At 66.2% G+C, this 20703-nt stretch overlaps 2 protein-coding genes across 5 annotated transcripts; one reads left to right on the forward strand and one right to left on the reverse strand.

The window, feature by feature from the left end:
- Positions 1-1151: 1151 nt before the first annotated feature.
- Positions 1152-6755, forward strand: LOC100345636 (taste receptor cell protein 1). Of its 3 annotated transcripts, none has more exons than XM_070054651.1 (10): positions 1153-1411; positions 1543-1712; positions 1826-1956; positions 2171-2235; positions 2398-2537; positions 5105-5229; positions 5348-5406; positions 5524-5669; positions 5864-6137; positions 6329-6755. In XM_070054651.1, exons 1-10 carry the CDS (start codon positions 1299-1301, stop codon positions 6684-6686), a joined length of 1581 nt encoding a protein of 526 aa, XP_069910752.1. In that variant the 5' UTR covers positions 1153-1298; the 3' UTR covers positions 6687-6755. The 3 variants fall into 3 exon arrangements, with proteins under 3 accessions (XP_069910751.1, XP_069910752.1, XP_051690577.2); XM_051834617.2 differs by having other exon boundaries at positions 1156-1411; positions 2171-2537; positions 5864-5964; positions 6055-6137; XM_070054650.1 differs by having other exon boundaries at positions 1152-1411; positions 2171-2537.
- A 3284-nt stretch (positions 6756-10039) lies between these two features.
- C12H15orf39 (chromosome 12 C15orf39 homolog) lies at positions 10040-19822 on the reverse strand. 2 transcript variants are annotated; one of them, XM_051834605.2, is made up of 3 exons: positions 19638-19822; positions 14248-16938; positions 10040-13324 (listed from the first exon to the last, which is right to left on the reverse strand). In XM_051834605.2, exons 2-3 carry the CDS (start codon positions 16886-16888, stop codon positions 12966-12968), a joined length of 3000 nt encoding a protein of 999 aa, XP_051690565.2. In that variant the 5' UTR covers positions 16889-16938; positions 19638-19822; the 3' UTR covers positions 10040-12965. The 2 variants fall into 2 exon arrangements, with proteins under 2 accessions (XP_051690565.2, XP_069910750.1); XM_070054649.1 differs by lacking the exon at positions 19638-19822 and having other exon boundaries at positions 14248-19592.
- Positions 19823-20703: the final 881 nt, after the last annotated feature.

Here is a 20703-nt window from a genome sequence, read left to right on the forward strand (position 1 = left end):
CCCAATACTTTTGGTGCAAAAAACTTCTGAAATTGTGCATACAAGGAGTCTTCAAAACATTCGTGGATAATGTGTAGTATGAAGAAAAAAGTATGCATGGATTTCAATTTATTTTGTACCAAAATAAACTAATCTTTTAATTCCATTTCCCCCGCAAACTTCTTGGACAGCCCCTGTACCACGGGCAAAGAGAGGTGGGCAGAAGAATCTCGCAGTGTCTGAGTCTCCCACCAGAGGCGGGGGGGGCTCCCCACGTGGCTCTCGCCACCTGCAGGGACAGCCAGGCTCCCATGGCCAGAGCCTCAGCCCCCTGCTGCCCCGGGCAGCCAAGGCGCGCCGGCCTGTCCCAGGGGAAGCTCTGTGGGTCTGGTGTTCATTCTCTGATTATTCAACGAAATCCTGTCTCCCTGCAGTTCCCTGAGCACCCACTGCTCAGTGCTGGGGGGACGTGTTGAGCAAAATACACAGGGGTCATGGCTGCAGTGTGGGGCGGGCCTGGGGGCAGCCACAGCCCGGGGAGCTGTGTGCGGGGTGCCCCTCTCATTGAGGCGGCTGGGCAGAGGGAGGGGCTTTCCAGATGTGGGCGTGGCACCTGCCAGGGCCCCGGGGCAGGGAGGCGCAGGGGAGAGCAGTCTAATGGACAGCGATGTTGGGCTGGGGGAGGGGGGCGGGGGTGAGAGAGGGTGGGAGACGGGAGGAGGAGGGGCTGTCACTCAGGTGACCGCGGGGCCTGCAGGCTGGGTGCCGGGCGCTCCCTGGCCAGCTGTAGCCCCCGGGGGTTTGAGTGGACAGCGACTGATAGGTTGTCTGTGGGGGCTGTATGGGGCAGGCCTGGGCAGCGAGGTGTCACTGGGGAGGAAGGTGCAGGCCGGCCCCTCCATGCCCCTGCGTGTCCCCAGCTCCGGGCCATCTTCCGCGAGGCTTTCCCCAGCTTCAAGAGTGTCCACGTCCAGGTGCTCCGGTGAGTGCCCGCGGCTGTCAGGGCCGCCCCTCCCCTGGGGCACCGGCGCCTTCCGCTTCCCCCACTGGCGGTGTGGTGTGACCCCTATGAACCTCTGCCTGCTCTGAGCCCCGATTCCGGCTGCCGGAGTTTGCCAGGGATGCCAGGCAAGATCTCCGTACGCTGGGCCAGGCAGCCCCCTTCCCTGGGGCCCAGGCATGCAAATGACATGCAAATGATTGCCGCTGCCTTCCCCATCCGGAGCCCTTGGGGGAGACCGGCTTTGCCTGAGCTCCGTGGCCTTTGAGCCGGAATTCTGCTCCCAGAGCAGGAATTCAGAAGCTTGGACAGGCCAGTGATGGGGAGCTCACTACCTCTCCGGGACATCCGGCCTCGGTGGCTTCCGGGGACCGCCCCCACCCCCCACCAGCCTGCTGAGAGCTCACAGCGGCCTGGCCCACGCTGTCCAGGGTGGGAGTCCTGTTGGGTGTCGCTGTCACGGAGCACCTGCTCTGTGCTCCGGGGGCCCCACCACAAGGGGCCGGGCGGGGGGCCGGGGGCGTGAGTCGCTCTTCCCGCTGCAGCCCCTGCTTGGCCCGCAGACTCCCCTTGCTCAGGACGCCCGGAGCCGTGCAGGCCTCCCTGGAGTTTGGGGGCTCTGTCCCGAGCCCTTCTGCCCGAGACGTCCTCTGGACGTTGTACCGAAATGTGAAGGCCTCAGGGCAGACGCTGGCGGCCCTCCGGGTGGAAGAGAGCAGCCTCACCTGTGACCGTGAGTACCATCCCCCATGCCCACCCCCACCGGAGCAGCTGGGGTTGGGGAGGGGGCTCCTGGGTCCTCCTGGGTCCTCCTGGATCCTCCTGGATCCCGGCCCTGGCTTGCAGAGTCCAGCCTGAGCGACCTGGCCCCGGAGACCGTCAGCATCAGCGCCATAGCCACCAGCCCGTTCCCGCCCCAGCTCCTCCTACCTGCTTCTGCCCCCTTGGTCCTGCTGGGGGAGCAGATTCTCCGAGAGGTGAGGCTGCCGGCACCGCTTCTGGGGCCTGGGACGCTCACCCGGACCCCCCAGAAAGCAGCCTTTACAGCCTGGGGGTGACAGGTGCAGCCACGCCCATGGACGCGGCACCGTGGGGGGGCCCTGCCCGGGCTCTGTACCCAGACTCCCTGCCCCACCCCGCCCTGGGTCCCAGGAGAGATGACTCCCAGAACCCCCTGCGACTTGCCCACAGGTCACACCCCTGGTGTCGGGATTCTACAAGGCACGACCCCAGGACGACCCCCTGCTCATATTCAGGTGGGGCACCCCCTCCCGCCCGCCAGCCAGCTCCCCTCGGGAGGCCAGAACTCAGACACACGTGGGAGGCACAGGCGCACCTGCTGGCCGGCTGCAGGAGCGCCCTGGGAACCTGCGCCAGTACGGCATCTGCCTCCCGCCCCGTCCCTGGTGCTCTCGCAGGGACACAGCCCAGGGCCTGGTCGTTCACATCGAGTACAAGTTCCAGCAGGCCCTTCCCGCCCAGCTCCGGGGCCTGGCCACTCACCTGGCCCGGAACATCGTGGCCTCCATCCTGCAGAAATCCAGCATCGTGGCCAACGGTGAGTGGGGCTGGCGCCCCCTGGCTGCGGTGTGTGGTGTGCATGGTCACAGCCCGGCTGTCTGGGTCTCCGGTTGCTCTGTTGTGGACTTGCATCCCCCACTGCGCTGGTGACACTGGAACCCCGCCCCCTTGAACTGCGTGTGGTGCCCATCACCCACCTCTCACTCCTCCCTCCCTCTCCTGCCTCCAGGGACCCCTCTTCTCCTCTCTGCTTCCATGTGGTCAACCACAGTCCTATAGTACCTGTGCTGTTAATTCGTCTTTGTAAAGACTTATTTTGCATTTATTCGAAAGGCAGAGTTACAGAGAGAGGAGGAGGAGGGAGGGAGAGGGAGAGGTCTTCTATCTGCTGATTCCCCAAAAGGCTGCAACAGCCAGGGCTGGGCTTGGCCAAAGCCAGGAGCCAGGAGCTTCTTCCGGGTCTCCCACGTGGGGGCAGGGCCCAAGCACTTGGGCCATCCTCCACTGCTGTCCCAGGCCACAGCAGGCAGCTGGATCCGAATGAGCTGGGGGAGACTTGGGACTATGGGATGCCGTGTCACAGGTGGAGGCTTCCCGCAGGTGTCTGCCTTCAAGGCCCCGGGACAGACACCCGGTCAGTCGCCGTGCCGGGGGTCATGGCTAGATCCGCTTTCAGCTTCTTGAGGAAGTCCCGCTTTCTTTTCCATGATGGCTGGGGTAATTTCCACTCCCACCAGCAGTGAGTAAGGGCCCCCTTGCGTGCCTGTCAGCATGTATTTTTGTCCTGATGGCAGACAGCCGTTCTGACTAGGCGAGACCTCGCTGTGGCTTTGATTTGCATCTCCCTGCTGAGTGGAGTCCAGCATGGGTTCCTGCACCTGCGTGCCACGCATGTGTCTTCTTTCGAGAAACAGCTACTCGGATCACTTGTCTTTGTGAAAATCAGGTTTATTTTTTGCTGTTGAGTTCCTCCTCTGTCCCGACAGCAGCTCTCTGTCAGACCCAGGCTTTGTCGCCGTCTCTACCCTCCGCCGACTGCTTGCTCTGCTGTGCAGAAGCGTCGGGGTTTGCCAGCATCCCCCCCAGTCTGCTTTGGCTTTGGGAGCCTGTTTAAGACATCTTTGCCCATGTCAGTGCCTCAGCGTCTCCCCGGGTCGGTTTCCTGGTTCTGTGTGTGACATGTAGGTTCTTGGTCCATTTCGAATAGTTCTGCTCTGTGGTGTGTGTGGGGGGTAACCCCAGCTTTACTTCTGGGTGTGTGACTATCCGGTTGTCCCAGCAGCATTTACTGAAGAGCCTGTCCTTTCTCCAAAGTACGTTCTTGACACCACTGTTGAAATCTGCTGGCTGCTAAATACATGGGCCATTCATCAGTCTTTGTGTGTTTATTTCAATGCCATGCTGTCTTTTTTTTTTTTTTTCCTTTTACTGATTTTATTTATTTATCTGAGAGTTACAGACAGGAAGAAGGAGAGAGAGGTCTTCCATTCACTGGTTCACTCCCCAAATGGCCACAAAGGCCAGAGCTCAGCCAATCTGAAGCCAGGAGCCAGGAGCTTCTTCCGGGTCTCCCATGTGGGTGCAGGGGCCCAAGGACTTGGGCCATCTTCTGCAGCTTTCCCAGGCCCTAGCAGAGAGCTGGACTGGAAGTGGAGCAGCTGGAACCCAAACCGGCACCCATGTGGGATGCCGGTGCTTCAGGCCAGGGCATCAACCGGCTGCACCACAGCACAGGCCCCACCACACTGTTGTGATTACCATAGCTCTATCATATGCTTTTTGTTGTTCAGGATGGCATTGGCTGGTCTGGGTCTCTGGTGGTTCTGTATGCATTTTGGGATTGTTTTCTCGAGTTCAGTGAAGGATGTCATTGGTGCCTCTGTAGGGATTGTGTTGAATCTGGAGATTGCTCTGGGCAGCACGGACGTTTTAATATTGATTCTTCTAATCCATGAACATGGGCTGTCTTTCCATTTTTTGTGTCCTCTATAGTTTATTTCATGAGAGCTTTAAAACTCACGCTGTAGAGATGCTGTACTTCCTGTAGACGTCCTCCCGGTGTTCCATGTGGATGGTGGGCGTGGAGAGTGGGACGCTTTGTCCCCTTTGCAGCCAGGTCATCGCTGGTCCGCCCTGTGGTTCTGTATCTGATTCCACTGATTTGTTCACCCCTCGGTGGAGCCTGTAGCTTTTCCTAAGTCTAAGATCACATCTGCGAATGCCGATAATCTGACTTCCTGTTTTCCGATGTGGATGCCTAAGAGCCATTGGCCTCAGTGTTCCCCTTCTGGAGAATGGGCAGAACCTCCTTTTGAAGAAAATTCTTGTGTGCTGGGGCCACAGAGAGGGCTGGATGCACAGCTTCGCCGGAGCGTTGGGTAGCAGTGAGAAGCTGGGATCCAGGAGAGAAGCTGTCCTCTGCACTCTCTCATTTAATCCTCCCATAAGCACGAGGTGTGCTGCACCAGGCCCAGGGGTACAGGCCCTCGGCGGCACCCCGCCCCCCGCACCAGAAACCGCACTCAGAAGCAGGCAGCAAGGACCCCAGCCTCTGGCCCCGCTGGCCGAGGGCTGGACGGCAGCAACCACCCGTCCTCTGTCCAGGGGAGAAGGCAGAATTGGTGCGGTACGAGGTGTGGCTGAGGATCCAGGGCCCACTGGCCAGCCAGGCCACTGAGGACAAAACCAGCTCGGAGTCCCGGGAGCTGCAGGCGCGGCTGACGCGATGGGTGAGCGTCAGAGCGGAGGTGGAGTTTGGGGGGGTGGGGCTGGAGGCCCGGGGCAGGGGCGGGGTGGCTGGACAAGGCTGCAGCCGGGCTGTGACCCTCCTTGTCCTCCGGCCCCCAGCTGACCGCCGTCCTCAGGCCCCTGCAGAACTTGGACCGGGTGGTGGTGGAGGAGCTCCAGTGAGTGCATGGTGGTGCTGGCCTCCGGGGGCGGCGACAGGATGCTGGGGGAAGGGAGGGCCGTCCCAAGCCCCGCCGGCCGTCCGGCCCTGAAGCTTGTGCTGGTCCCTCTGCCAGGCCGGACCCACTGACAGCCAGGCTGGGAGTCACCTTCTTCGGGGAAGCGCCAGCCCCGGAGCGGGTGCAGGACCTGGTGCACCAGAGCCTGCCCGCCCTGCGGGCGACCGAGGGTCTCTCAGCAGAGATGGTTCTCCCGGGCCCCGGTCAGTACCCCCAGCCACGCCCTCTGGCTGCCCCGCGCCCCACCCTTGCTCCTGACTTTCTCTGTTCCTGCGGCACCTTCTGAGCCAGGCCCCCTGCCAGGGATCCTCCGCAGGCCTGGCCTGGCCTCCTCAGGGCCCTGGGGTCCCGAAGGAAGGGGACACACCCAGGCCCAGCCTTCCTGCTCTCTGCACAGGCATCCCGGGTGCTGAGGCCCAGCCTGGCACCCCCGTGCCCAGCTACGCTGTGGCTCTGCTCGCCCTGAGCCTGCTGCTGGCCACGCCCACCCTTGTCCTGGTGAGTGGAGTCCCCCCCGGGGGGGGGGGGCAGGCTGGGCCCTCACCCTCCATCCGGCCTCACCCCAAGACCGCACCCTCCCTGCCCCAGGTGCTGAAGGGCAGGGTCTGCCCCGGGGTGTTCGGCCTGCGGGACGGGAAGTGCCGCCGTGGGGCCAGCGGGACCTCTGACAGGTAACAGGTTGACCACCCCCGGCTCCCACCAGCCGGCGATTACCCTGGAGTCGACCCTGGGCCACCACGAGCATTTCCCAGAGTTGGGGGCTGGGCCTGGTGAAGTGGGGACCCCAGCAGGGCTCACCCCTCCGCTCGGGGCCTGGGCGTGGGTCGTCCCCAAACGGAAGCCAGCCTCGGCGTTTCCACAGAAAACACCTGCCCCTGTCACTGGCCAATCACAAGAAAGCCCCGCGCACTGTGGACCAACCAGAGGCCGCGCACCGCTCAGCTCCGCCTCCCGCAACCCGGCCGACCGCGCGGCGCGCTCCGCTGAAACCCGCGCCCCGAGCTCTCCGGGGCGGCCCTGCCCCGGCCCCGGCCCCGGCCCCGGCCCCGGCCCCGGCCCCGGGGCTTCTGCAGGCAAAGCCCGAGCGCCCGGACGTGAACCTAGAGCCAGGGCGTGTGTGGCACCAACCGGAGGCCGCCACGCAGCACGGGGCCGCCTCTCGCCTGGACTCCGGGGCTGGGACAGCTCCCGCTGGCTCCCGCGCCTTGGGGACGGACTGATCGCTAAGCCCAGGCTCCTCTGCCCACCCCCAGCTGCATAAAGTCGGAGAATACAGTACTCACTCCGTGTGCACGCTCACAGGCCGCGCGCTCCCGCACCCTCGCACCCTGCAGGAGGCAGGTGCCCTCGCTTACAGATGAGGGAAATGGGCTCAAGGCCTCCCCACAGCTCACGCAGCCAGGCCAGGCCGGGCCTTCTGCCCAGCCAAGGGGCCCCATGGCCACTGCGGCCCCTGGCACTGCCTTCCTCCCCTACAGGGCCAGGAACCCTGCCTGGGCAGGAGAGAGGTCGGTGTACACACACAGGAACCTGTCTACACAGCCAGATGCCAGCCCGGCTCTGGGATCTCCTCGTGCCCAGGACCAGACCACAGGAGCAGGGGGCCGGAGGTGGCTGGCTCCTGCATCTACTCACTGGGCCTGGCGCAGTGAATTACTTCTGTCCCCAGTCCCCACAGTGGTCCAGCAAGAGGACAGGGTGGGGCCCACGGGAGTCAGCCCTGTACCACAGGGCTTGGGTAATGGTGGCTGAGGCCTGGCCGCCACCCCAGGCGGTGGTATCTGCCCTGGGGAGGGGGGAATGGGAGGTCTCGAGCTGGGGACTTTTGGGGCTCGGGAGGACCCCAGTGGCCGTGGAAGAGGCAGGCTTGGGGAGCTCCTGCCCTGGGAGCCAGCAGGGCCCTTGCAGCAGCAGTGCCAGGGGCTGGTGTTTGGAGTCAGGCTGCCCCCCAGTCCCGGGCCCAGGCCGTGGACTTGCCCAGCCAGGAACGGCAGCCACCGTGATGCCCCGAGACAAGGTCACTCGGGTTGGCAGCACCTGCTGGCACCTCTCTGCACGCCTGGAACCCACCCACGAGCCTCACTTCCACCCTTGAAGCCCCCTCCAGCGCCCCGAGACCAGCCTGATCCATCCCCACTTTCCAAGCACCCCAACTTGTGGCCAATGGAAGATGCTCTTGGCCTCCCTGTTGTGGCTTCTCATCTGGGGCGGGGGGGGGGTTCTGCTGGGGCAGAGTGGGCAGGCCTGCTTGGAGACTGGTGTGGAAACTGGCTCAAACCCACACAGGAGATGCCACGGGCTGCAGGGAGACAGCACGGGGGCACCGACCCATGGGGCTAGCACAGTCTCTCTAAGCGGTGGCACAGTGCTGTCCACCTGGAGCTGGACGGTTACCGCCAGGGTCTGCAGGGCCTGTGACAGGAGTCCTCCCTAAGTTGTCTTTGCTGCGGCACAGACATGAGGGTCACAGCAGCCCCATGGTGGGGACTGTCCACCCAGGCCTGGCCCTGCCCTTGTCCTCTGCCTGGAACCCCAGCAGCACCAAAAGAGAGGAGCAGGGCCAAGCACTGAAGCAGGTGGCACAGCACTGATTGCCCTTTGTCCCTGGGTCAGCAGGTCACAGTCTGCTGAGGCTTAATCCTGGGCTGTGTGGGGGTGGGGGTGGGGCTGAGGACCCCCTTCGAGGCAGACTCGAGGTCAGGGCGCCAGGGGAGGGCGGTGCACGGGCAGTCAGAATGGCTGTGAGCGGGGATGCCAGAGCTACTCACGCTGGCGCCCAGACACTAGGCCTGGGGAGAAGGGACGGCAGGCCCGTGGGAGCCTCCCTCGGGGTCAGGGAAGGACCCGCATCAGGGGGGACGGCAGGGGCTCCCGGAGCTCTGAGGTGCACGCTGCAGGCACCTGAGAAGGGCCGGGCCGGATGGCACCTGGGACTCCCACCTCCCAGCCTGAGGTCTCTGGGTTGGAGGCCTGGCTCCACTCCTGACTTCAGCTTCCTGCTAACGCAGACCCCAGGAGGCAGCAAGTAGTGGGGGCCCTGGCACCCAGTGGGAGACCTGGCCGAGGTCCCGGCTCCCAGCTTCAGCCCAGCCCCGCTGAGCCCCAGCTCCGGTAGTGAGCCAGTAGGGGGGAGCTCCGCTGGCTTCTCCATCTCTCAAACTTAAAAGAGATGAGGTTGGCCGGCACCGCGGCTCACTAGGCTAATCCTCCGCCTGCGGCGCCGGCACACCGGGTTCTAGTCCCGGTCGCACCTCTTCCAGTCCAGCTCTCTGCTGTGGCTCGGGAGTGCAGTGGAGGATGGCCCAAGTGCTTGGGCCCTGCACCCACATGGGAGACCAGGAGACCTGGCTTCGGATTGGCGCAATGCGCCGGCCGCAGCGGCCATTGGAGGGTGAACCAACAGAAAAGGAAGACCTTTCTCTGTCTGTCCACTCTGCCTGTCAAAAAAAAAAAAAAAAAAAGAGGTGGGTGAGGGCCCCCCCCCCGCAGTCAGGGTGGATGGTTTAGGGAGATGGGGACTGGGCTGGGCCCAGGCTCTAAGGGGAACCCTGGAGGCAGGGGTGCCGGCTCAGGTATGGCCTGGGCAGGGGTGTGCCCAGCTATGAGGCTTAGGGACCCTAGCAAAGGGAGGCTCAAGGCTATAAGAAACAAGGCCACCCGTTGGGGCTGTGGTAGGCAAGTGTGTGGCATGGGGGGAGGGGCAGGAGGTCTCCCACCGGGCCCCAGGAGCACAGGAAGATACCAGGCTGTAGGGGCTTTGCGCTTCAGAAGTGCACATGAGACCAGGAGCCGGGACAGCACCCTAGGTCTGAAGCTACAAGCTGCCATACCCGGGAGGGGCGGCCCACCAGGAGCAGGGGACCGGGCTGGACATATCCGGTGGGGACGCTTGCTGCCTGCTGGGCTTGGGGGTGCCAAGGCCATGGCTCTGCAAGCCGGGTCCCGGTGTGTCCAGGCTCAGGAGGTGGCGGGGAAGGCTGGATGGCGCCACCCCAGCCCCCTGCACAGGGCAGGTGTTGAGTCTCGTGGCCTCCCAAGCAGGGGCCGTCTCTGGCCTACTCCAGGCGGCTGGGGAGGGAAGCCCACAGAGGCCTCGTCAGCAGGAAGAGCCTGGCCTGGCTCCTGGGCTGCGGGGCCAGCAGGTGACTTGATCTGGTGGCTCCAGGGCAGCCGCTGCCAGGCCTCTGAGACCCTCCCAAGGGAGAGGCGCAGCACTTCCTGTCCAGAAGCCTGGGTTCTCCTGTCCCCAGGAGACAGGGAAGGGCCAGCGCCGTGGTGCAATGGGTTAACCCATCACCCGCGACCCCGGCATCCCACGTGGGGCACTGGCTCTAGTCCCAGCTGCTCCACTTCTGATCCAGCTCCCTGCTAACATGCCTGGGAAAGCAGCAGAAGATGGCCCAGGTGCTCGGGCCCCTGCACCCATGTGGGAGACCTGGGAGAAGCTCCCGACTCCTGGCTTTGATCTGGCCCAGCCCTGGCTTTTGCAGCCATTTGGGGAGTGAATCAATGGATGGAAGTCTGTCTCTCCCTCTAACTCAGCCGTATAAGAAATAATAATAAATAAACTAAATAATTTTTTAAGATTAATTTTATTTGAGCAGCATAGTTACAGAGGGAGGTCTTGTCTTCGGCAACTGAGCTGATCTGAAGCCAGGAGCTTCTTCTGGGTCTCCCACATGGGCGGGCGGGGAGTGGAGGACGAGGCCAGCTGCAAGGCCCAGTACTAAGGCACACAGGCTGGCCTCACACACACGCTGGGCACAGCTAAGCTCAGACTCGGGTCCCCTCCCCGTGCACCCGGGCATCCAGTACCTAACTGGCAGGGGCAGGTCTGCGTTAGGCCATCAGGGGCCAAGTGGAGCCCAGCGCAGAGCGGTCGTGCCTGTCCGGCTCTGGCTGTCTTGACCTGGGCCCTTTCTGTCACTGTGAGCAAATTCGTGGTCTCACTCCTCCATCTGTAACCTACAGGGAGGGCCGTGGTGGGGCTGGCACTGTGGCGCAGTGGGTTAGGCTGCTGCCCGTGACATATGGGAGCACCAGTTCTGCTCCCGGCTGCTCTACTTCCTGTCCAGCTCCCTGCTAATGCGCCTGGGTAGGCAGCAGCAGAGGACGGCCCAGGTGCTTGGGTCCCGGCACCCGCGTGGGAGACCAGGATGAAGCTCTTGGCTCCTGGCTGCAGCCTGGCCAGCCCCAGCTGTTGCAGCCATTTGGAGAGTGAACCAGGGGATGGAAGATTTCGCTCTCTGCCTTTTGAATGAATTTGTAAAAGATCTTTAAAGTGTAGTTCCTGAACACCCGACTCAGGAGTCTGGCTAAACCCCAAAATCCTAGGCTCTGCCTGAGACAGGATTGGTTTTGTAGCTGATCCTGTGGGGAAGCGCCACCTGACCCCACCCAGGAGCCTGCAGGGCAGGGGCCCCAGCACAGGCAGTGCCCACGCACCCTCCCCTCGGCCCGCAGGACCCAGGTGAGTGACAGGGTGGGCTCCAACTACTAGGAGGTAGAGACACTGTCATATCCCCCCCTCCCCCCCCGGGCTCCCACTCAGGCCAGGGCTGGTCTCTCCCAAACAGAGCCTGGGGGCCGGGGGTCCCCCAGGACGAGCCGTCTCAGCCACCTCCCCAGCAAGGCCCAGCTCCCCTCCACCCCGACCCATCACAGGTCCTCCAGGGCCACAGTGCACTTGGGGCTGGGCCCTGCCCGTCCCTGGGCCTCACTGGTCCATAACCACGGGCAAGACCGGTGCCCAGGAAGCCCAAGTCCCGAGGACTCCACCTGTCACAGCGTCAGGTACAACCGTCCCGTGAGCAGCCTCAAAGGTCACCAGTGGTGCACGTGGGTTTCCTGTGTCGCCTCCTCCCCAGGACACAAATCGGATCCCCGGCTAAGAGGACACCAGAAACCCACATCCTGGCACGTGAGGCCCCACGCCTCCTCAGGGCTCTGCCAGACACAGCCTTGGACCAGGAGCCCCGGTAAACCTCTTTCCACGCACTCAGCAGCCTACGATACTGGCTAGAAGCGAAGGACCAGCGTCGCCTGGTGTGGAGAGCAGGGCCCAGTGGGGAGCAGGACCTGTCTCCCGTAACATGGCAGGGCCCATTGCCCGGGAGACAAATAAGTACTAAGACTGTGGACAAATAAATACTGAGGACAAATACTGAGATTACCGAGACTAGACTACTGGAACTGCTAAGACTAACTCTATGCATCTGATCTCCCACCATATGGCGCTGAGAGGGAGTAAACAACTTCCACACAGCTGCCCCACCAATTCGACTAACAAGCTGCAGGAGCTGGTCCTGCCCCTGATTGGAGGAGAGCAGCGTGCTCAGCGTGTCGGGGGAGAACGCCAGCAGAGTTGGGATTGGTGGAAGAGGAGTATAAAGGAGGAGAGAGACAACATGCAGGAGGAACATCTGAGGAACCCCTGAGAGAGCCGGTCGGTGATGTGCCGCTTCCGCAGGGGAAGCGGTGGGGGTGCCGCCCCTCCGTGGAGGCTGGGGCGGGGGGCGGCAGCTAATCCGGGGAGGACCGGGGGAAGAAACAACAGCAAATCCGTTGCCGCTCTAGCTCCTCTTGGACTTGGGTGGACAGATGGCGCTCAAGGGACACAGCACTGCCACACCAGCCCTGGCCAGACTGGACGGCTGAAGACCCCCCAGGATGCTGGGCGTGGCAGCCGGAACTTCTCACCACCAAGAGGGCTTTCCTGGAGCAGGGAGTCTGGTGGCCAGGCCCCGGGGCCGGCACCCCTTGGAGGAGAGCAGAGGGTCGTGGTGATGGAGACACAAGGCCCGGAGCCAGGCACAGCCAGGCCCTGGTTCCCAGCCCACAGCTTTAATGTGCTGCTGACCTCAGCCCCCACAGCTTATCACAAACCTTTAGATCGGGCGAGGGGGGGATGGGGGGGCTCAGTTCAGCACTCACAGGGAGGCGGCCCCTGCCCGAGACCCCCTAGCACTGTGCACCCCTCTCCACCAAACCCCTGCAGCTGGCTGCCTTCTAGAAGCACCCCTTGCCTGGGCTAAGGCGCGGGGCTACCAGGGCAGGGTGCAGCCCAAGGCCGGGTCCCTGCAGCGGCGGTGGGGAGGGAGCTCCCCCAGGGAGCGCGGGCTGGGGTGCTCAGCCAGTGTGTCGTGTGCTCTGTGCGGCGTCCCCGGCTTTCCAGAGCACTCACTCCCTGCAGGAGGCTCCTCTCCTCAGAACCAGGCATCCCTCCCACAGCGCTGGGAGGTCGGCCGCCTCGGCCTGGTTTACAGAGAACCTTGATGGCCGTGTGCGCCAGGTCACCCAGCAAGGACACGGGAGCCAGGAGCCAGCCAGGGCTCTCGGGCTCCACGTCCTTGGGGTCTCTCTGGTCTCTGCTCACAGCATTCCTGAGCACTGGCAGGTGCCGTGATGTGTGCAGGCTCAGGGGCTCTCGGCCCAGCAGGGAGGGGCAGAACACGACCCCCAGACGCCAGCAGTCCCAGAGGCCAGGCCACCGAGGGAGGCTACGCGGGAGGGCTCTGGCCACCCAGCAGCTGTGCGTGGGGTGAGGGCCGGCCTGGTCCTGAGGCCTTGTGGCCCCAGGTGGGCAGTGCCAGGCCACTGAGCCAGGCGGTTTCCAGCAGGCTGCGAAAGCGGGTCTTCAACGTGGGGCTGGGTGGGCTGGCGCTGGCAGCAGGGGGAGGGGAGCCACCGCGGGACCCTCCCCCAACTGTCTCTGCTCTCTCTGGCCTGGGAGTCGGCAGCTTCCTCCCCGGCCTCCTGACCTTGGGGGCTGGTGACTTCTGATCCAGGGCCAGGCTCTCTGGCTCGACTCTGGCCATGGTGGCTTCTGAGGGGGACATAGTTGCAGCCTCAAAGTCACCTAGAAAACGAACACACGGTCAGGCTGTGGCCGAAGCACGGCGGCTCCGCTCTGCCCTGGGCCAGGACGGGGCTGGCAGGGCTGTGGCCATCACGAACTTTCCCACACAGGCCTGTTACCCAGGCCCAGATCAGCAATGCCACATATCATCCAAAGCCCCATTGCACAGGTCAGAAAACTGAGGCATCCACTTCCCACCATGTCGGTCCCAGAGGCTGAGCACGAGCTGGAGCCTGGGCAGGGACCCTCCTGAAGCGACACCTGGGGGGAGAGTGCAGGGACCCCAAAGAAACAAAGGCAGAAGGAAGTGTCTGGGGCAGCGGAGACCAGGGTGCCCAAATGTAGCCATGGCAGGGGCCTGGCTCCTGCAGGCTCAGGAAACAGGAGTGGGGGGCAGCCCGGGGAAAAGCAGCCCGAGTGTCCGACCACATAGGGCACGGGGCCAGGAGCCTTGGAGGGGCGCAGGCCTCACCCCCAGGCTCTCTTGCTCAGGAATGGGACGCCAGCACGCATCACGGCACCTGCCAGCGCTCAGGGCTCAGGAACGCTGGCCAGCCGGACCCCAACCTCCATGTGTACCGCACTGCCACAGGCTCCGCCTCCACTGACCCGAAGCCTTGCCCACCCAAGGCACAGCCTGCACCCTGTGTGCCCCAGCGCTCAAAGAAAGCCAACTGGGAACAGCAGACACAAGACACCATTTATGGAAGAAAGGCCAAGAAACTCCCGCCTCCGGGTACACTTCTGTGTGTGTGCTGACGCCACAGGGTGGAAGGCGGGGAGCCCCAGCCGAGTCCCAGGTGTGAGGAGCTGTGGAGCGGGAGCGCCCGCGTTCCTGCCCGGCTGCGCACCACTCACACCACGCACGCGCCAGTCCAGCGCTCAGACGGCTCGGGCGGCTCCCGGGGCGGTCCCGTGCTCACCCAGCTGGCGGCGCACGCAGTCCTGCCACTGCAGGCCCAGCAGGTCCGGGTAGATGTCGGGCAGCTGGCGCAGCGCCAGCAGCTTCAGCATGCGCGAGGGGCAGCCGTGCAGGGCGCGCTCCCGCAGCGCGCGCTCCTCTGACAGCGTGGTGGGCCGCAGCTCCACGCGGTGCTCCTGCAGCACGTGGTCCACGGAGGCCGGCGGCAGGCGTGGGAAGAGCCGCTCCTTCACCAGGTGGATGGGCACGAAGACGGCGCCGGCCCGCACCACGTAGGGGAAGGGGCACTGCTGCGTGCGCTGGAACCGCTGTAGCTGCGCCTGCAGCTTGCCCAGCAGCCCCTGCACGCCCTGGAAGTCCCGCCACGCCGCCTGGCCCCACGGCGCGGCCGACCCCAGCCACTCGCGCAGCCTCTCGGGCAGTGAGTGGGCCACCGAGGCGGAGATGGTGTCACACAGGGACGTGTGCAGCCCCATGAACTGCGGCTCCGAGGAGTCCTTGGGGGCCGGGGCCAACGCAGGGGCCGGCGACAGGGTCGCGGCGGGGGCCGAGGCTGGGGAGGCCACGGCTATGGCGGGAGGGCTGGGCAGTGCCAGGTTGAAGCAGGCCACGGGTAAGGGCTGGGTGAGAATCTGCAGTCCGATGGGCAGAGACGGGGGCGTGGGCACGGGCTGAGCGGGGGCAGGGACTGCGGGCGGCGGGGGCGGCGCCACGGCTGCAGGCAAGGGTGCCGGCCGGAGGATCTTGAACTTGTGGAACATGAAGGCCACAGAGCTGTGGAAATTGGTCCTTGGCGTGGCCTCGGGGGCCACCGGCGCCTCTGTGGCCATTTTTTTCAAGCCTGGCGGGTCCGACGCTGCATCCCCTGCGTCTGGCCCGTCCACGGTGGCAGTGGGCTTGGCCAGCACCTCGGGACTAGGGTCTGTGAGAGGGGCAGCCTCTGCCACGGGCTTCTTCACGCTCAAGTCCAGCGCCACCTCCTCCCGGAGCGAGCGTGTCCCGGCAGGCCCCTCCTGGGCAGGCAGGGTCCCCCCGCCGACTTCCTCTCCGCTGTCCTTAGGGGCCGGCGTGGCCTCGGGCGCCTGCACGTCCAAATACTCCCGGTAGGGGGCCAGGCTGAAGACGTTGTCGATGACCGGCATGGGTGGGGAGCTGGGGGGGCTGGCGCCCTGCTGTGGAGGCGCCGGACGCTCCCGGGCGCAGGGAGGGAGAGCTGGCGGGGTGCGGGGAACCGGGCTGTCTCGGATGACGATGGGCGCCCCGGGGTGCTCGTCGAGCCTGGGGGGCCGCGGAGGCTCCTTCCGGCAGCTGGGCAGCCACGGCTTCTCTCCGGTCTCGCGCGCCGGCTTCTCCGCAGGCCTCAGGGGCTCCGAGCATGGCGGCTGCTGGCTGGCGGGCAGAGACTGGCAGGTGCGCTGGAAGGCACCCGGCTGTGGCAAGGCCTGCACGCTGTTCTGTGAAGGTGGGGTCCCTGCCAGCCCTGGGGATGCTCCGTAGAGGGACAGGTCATCCCGGGCGTAAGGGAACCCCAGAGTCTGGGGAGCAAAGTCCAGTGGGCACCGTGGAGCCAGCGGCGGCTCCAGCTTGAGGCCGGGAGAGGGAGCAGGCAGCGGGGCAGATGGGTAGGGGTAAGAGTCCAGTCCCACTGGGGGCAGGTAGGGGGTCTGGGCCGCCTGCTGCCTCAGGTAGGGGCTGCCCAGGCCTCCAGTCTGGTACCCGGCGCCCTTGTGGGCTCCCAGAGCCTGCAGCGGGAGCACGGAGCTGTAGCTGGCCTGCTTGTCTGGGTGGCCACAGCCTGGAGGGCCAGGCAAAGGCTGCGGGGCGTGGGGCAGTGGGTAGTGAGCGGGCACCGCATCCCGGCAGGGGGGCCCCAGGGGCGGGGCCAGCGGGGTCCAAGGGCTGGAGGACCCTTCGGCCATTGCTTGCTTGGGGTCCTCAGAGTAAGGGCCAGTGTACTTGGAGGTCAGGAAGCCGGGGCTGTGGACGGTCCGATACTTGTCCAGGAAGGCCTGGCAGGGGGAGAAGCTCACCGAGGAGTCCTTGCCGGAGCTGCCCGCTGGCACCCCACCCAAGAAAGTGCCGTCCAGGGACTGGCCCTTGCCAGCGGCGGGAACCAGAGGGCAGGCCGGGTCAGCTGCGGGCAACAAGGGCCCCGTCACCAGCGTCCAGTCAGCATCCAGTGGCCTCTTGGCCTCGCCATCTCCCAGGCAGGGGGGGAGCCCGTAACACAGGGGGTTGCGGTAGACAGGCTTGGGTGCTGCCAGTGGGGGGCCTGGGTAGGAGGGCGCCTGGGGGCCAAAGGGCAGGAGCTCGACGGGGCCGGGCTCTGGCATCTTCTCTGCGCCTTCCCCCGGCGGGCGGTAGAGCAGGCAGCTGGTCAACAGGTTGTCGGCCCGCAGTGGGGGTCCTGCCATGCTGCTGGGGTACAAGGGAGGGTACGGGGCCCAAGACGACAGCCGCTCGGAGCCCGCCTTGGGAGGCCCCCCCACGGGGCAGGAGAAGCAGGCACCCTTGTAGCCACAGGGGTCCGGGGTGCTGGCAGAGGGGGGCAGGCCGTGCCCGGGCCCCGGGTCTGCCTCCAGCCGGGACAGCTTGCCATACATCACAGGCCCCAGGGTCCCCAGGGGCCGCTTCTCAGCCATCGCTGCCAAGGCGTCAGGCCCTCCCGGGCCCCTGCTGCTCCACTGCGGACCTGGGAGAGAGACGGAGAGAGGTGAGGACCGCGGGGTGACCCGGCTGCTCTCACAGGTCAACTCGTGGGAGAACCTGCCGCTCCGGCGGCGCTCGGGGAGGGTTGGCGGTCCACGAGCCACGGAAGGCAAAGGTTCCGGCTCTGCCCCTCTCTCCTGCACTTCCTGGGGGCCCAGCCTGGGCAGGGCCTTACCCTGAGCCCCCATCCACAAACAAGGATCCCTGCGTACCCCCAAGTCCCTGATGGGGGGCAGGGGAGAGGAAGCAGGCCCCGGCCTGGAATCTGGAATCTGTACAGGTTGACTCCCGTGACACCTCCCGACCTGCCCAGAGCCAAGGCTAAGACACTGGGCTTGGCTCTGAAGGCAGGCCCCAGGCCAGGCGCGGGGCACAGGCTCCGCCCCTCAGGAGGGTCCCGGCTAGCTGCCCGGTAGATGGTGCTGTGGGGCCGGCCTAGAAGCTCCAGGGCACACGGGAGGCGGGCTGCGTCCACCCCCAGCCCTCAGGTATGGGGGGGGGGAGTGTGGCAGCGCAGGGTGGGTGGGGGCTACTTTCTCAGTAGGTAGAAGAAAACGCAGGTGCCTGGTGGTTAAGATGCCCGCTAAGACACCTGTGTCCCACGTCTGAGGACCTGATGCAGGTCCTGACTCAGATTCCTGCCAGTGCAGACCCCCGGAGGCAGCCGGCGACAGTAACTGGGTTCCTGCCACTCAACACTGGAGGCCTGGATGGAGTTCCCGGGCCCCCGGCTTCAGCCTGGCCTGCTGCCGGCATCTGGGGCGCGAACCAGCGGGTGGGAGCTCCCGCTTGGTCTCCTTCTCCCAAACAAAAAAAGTAGACGAAACACAACGCCACGTGCTGGAGAAGGACGAAGATTCTGACCCCGAGAGCTCCGGCGTGGCGCCCGCGCCCTCTGCAGTGGCCGCGCTGGCCGGCCTCCATCCCCCCACCCCGGGCGGGCACCCCGCTCCTGACACTGCTTGGAAAGGCTGTCAGCTCAGTGTGCAGGTGACTCAGGCCACAGGTGCCGTCACCATCGGGCAAGGACTGGCCCTCCCCTCCCTTCTGGCTGTCCGGCCAACGACAGCCATGGGCCCGGCACACTCTGGGGGACAGGAACAGGCCAAGAGTAGTGTCGGGGGCCCATGCCCACGCCGAAGCCCGCCTGATGGCACCAAGGCAGCCAGACAGGTCGGCAGGGGGCACCAGAAGGCAGGCCCAAGGGAAGTAGCCACACAAGGGCTGGTTGGCGTCTCGAGCTGCCCGGCCCAGCCCGCCCACAGGTCCTGAGCCCCTGCTGTCCCGAGGGGCTCTGTCAATGCAGTGCTGGCTGGGGTCTCATCTCCCCACCTGCAGTCCCAAGAGCCCCCCTCTCCCGAGCCCAGCCCCTGGCGTGCCCTTTGCCACGGAGAGTTCTGGAGCCCCCACCTGGGACCCCCAGGAGTCTTACAGGGAGCCGTGTGGGCCCCAGAGGCCCGTGAGGAGCCTGGGGGTGACCTGATCTCCTCCCAAGCCCTCCCCACCCAGACAGCAGCCAAAATCCAGGTGTCTGGTTCCTGGAGGCGGGAGTGCTGGAGGGGCGCCCCAGGCTAGGGGAGGAGCTCACCGGTGCTCACAGCCAGAATCCAGGGAAAGGAAGGGCCCACAACGCCCCCGCAGGAGGGGCCCAATTCCCACTCCCACTTCCCCGGGGGTCTCTGGATAGACGTTGGGAAGGACCAGGAAGATCGCGCGCGACTCCCGCCTGCTGGCGGCCCCCACGTGGACCTCCCACCTCCGCGAGCGCCGGCTCTGTGTTCCGCAAACTGCCTCAAAGGAACCTTGGGGCAACGCACCGTCAGCAGCGGGGGTAGGCTCGACCTCCCCCAGCCCCACCCGTGACCCCGGAGCCGGGGCCCCACAGCCGACCCCGCTTTGGGGCTGCAGCCGCGGCCGAACTGGAGGGCTTCCGGGCGTCCCCAAGCCCCTCCCGGCGGCGCCGGGGCGCACGTGCACCCCAGCAGGCTGACACACAGGCCGCCGCCACGCATGCAAACCCGTGCCTGCACGTACGTGCACGGCCCCATCTGTACCCAGCCCCTGCAGAACTTGTTCTCCCCTCGCTCGGCCCCGGGCGCACGTGTGCTCGCAGGCAGGCCCGCGCACCGACGCCCGCGCACCGGCGGGAGGTCCCGGGAAAGGGGGGGGGGGGCGGTCCGGCCACAGAGTCCGGGCAGCCGCCGCCTGGGGCGATCCCGCCAGCCTGGGCTGCGGCCAGAGGGTGAGTCAAGCGGTGGCGAGGAAACCGCAGGGCCGTCCCGTCCCAGCAGGGCGCGTCCAAGGCCCCGCGGCGCCTGAGCGCCCGCAGCCCCCCGCCGCTCCATCCCCGCCCCGGCCATCCACGTGAGCGGGCCCTGCGGGAGGCCGAGAGCTCGGCCCCGCGCTCCTCCCGCCCGGCCCCGCGCCGGATCCGGAGCCCGGGCCCCGCTGCAGCCCCAAAGCGCCACCAGGCCCCGGGCGCTTCGAAGTCTGGCCGAGTGGAAGCAGCGGCCGACCCCCGGCCCGCAGAGCGCGCCCTCCCGCCAGGGGCCCAGGCCTGGCGCGCGGCGGCCCACGCCGGCCGGTAGGGGCGCCCTGGGGCAGCGCCACCCGCCCCTTCCCCACGCGCCGCCCGCAAACTCGGCCCAAGTTTCCGCGCGCGCCGAGCGGGCGAGCTCCTACCTGCCGGGCGCCGCTCTCCCCGCTGTCGCTGGCCCGGGCCGCTGCCGCCGCATCCTCCAGCGCCGCCCGGGCCGCAGGTCCGGGTCGGGCCGGGCCCCGCGCGGGGGAGTCGCGGCGGACGCCGAGCGCAGAGCCACCCTCCGCGCTGCCGTTCGCGCCGCCGCCGGGCGCCGTCTGCGGTCCGGGGCGGGGCGGGCCGGGGGCGGAGCGGGGGCGGGGCGGCCCGCGGGCTGGGGAGGCGGGGAGGCGGGGTGGGGGGGCGCAGCGCCCGGCCGCGCCTCTGGGAGCCTGCGCTCCCTCGGGCCCCGGCGCGGAGGGCCTACGCGGGGCCGGCTGCGGGCCAGCGCGCCGCGGGCGCTGCCCTGCGCCTGTCCCCTCGCGCCCCGCGGCCGGGCGCTGTGGTCGGTCGTCCGTCCGCTGCCGCTTTCCAGTTCTGTGACCTTGTGCCTGCCGCTTGACCCCGCTGGGCGCATCTCCTTATTTGTAAAAAAGTGCAGTTCTGTCTGCTGCTAGCTGCCGTGGCGGGGGACTTGGAAGTGGGGTTTTTCGGCGCCCCTGGCGAATACTCCTGGCGTTAGCGGGCTACAGAAGGGCTCGCTGGGGGCAGCTGCCAGACAGGTGTGGCAGCCCCTCTGCGGGTGCAGCGGCTCTGGGCGGGGATGCCCCCATCCCTAGGGTGGGCCAGGAGCGAGGGTGCCGGGGACTCGCTCAGTGGCCTGGGCGGGTATCCCCACCTCTCCCCCAGGTCTGCCTCAGTGAGCCAGGCCTGAGCCCCGTGGCTGGAAGCAGGCTCGGGGCGGGGGCCAGCCCTGGCTGTCTGCCCCGGCTGCTGCCCCTTTCTGTCAGAGGATGAGGGCCCCTTTGGCGCGGCCACTTCTCTGCAGGACTGTGGTCTCTCCAAGGACCAGGGGCAGACGCGCACGGTGGTGGGGGAGGGGAAGGCAGGTGTGCATGCCAAAGGTCGTGGGGCAAAACCACCCAGGCCACCTCCTGGAAACCCAGAGGTCAGAGCAGAGCTGGAGCCGGGGAGGAGGGGCTGGGCCCTGCAGGTAGCACTAGGAAGAGG

The sequence above is a fragment of the Oryctolagus cuniculus genome, chromosome 12 (assembly GCF_964237555.1).
Source record: "Oryctolagus cuniculus chromosome 12, mOryCun1.1, whole genome shotgun sequence".
Classification (NCBI taxonomy): domain Eukaryota; kingdom Metazoa; phylum Chordata; class Mammalia; order Lagomorpha; family Leporidae; genus Oryctolagus; species Oryctolagus cuniculus.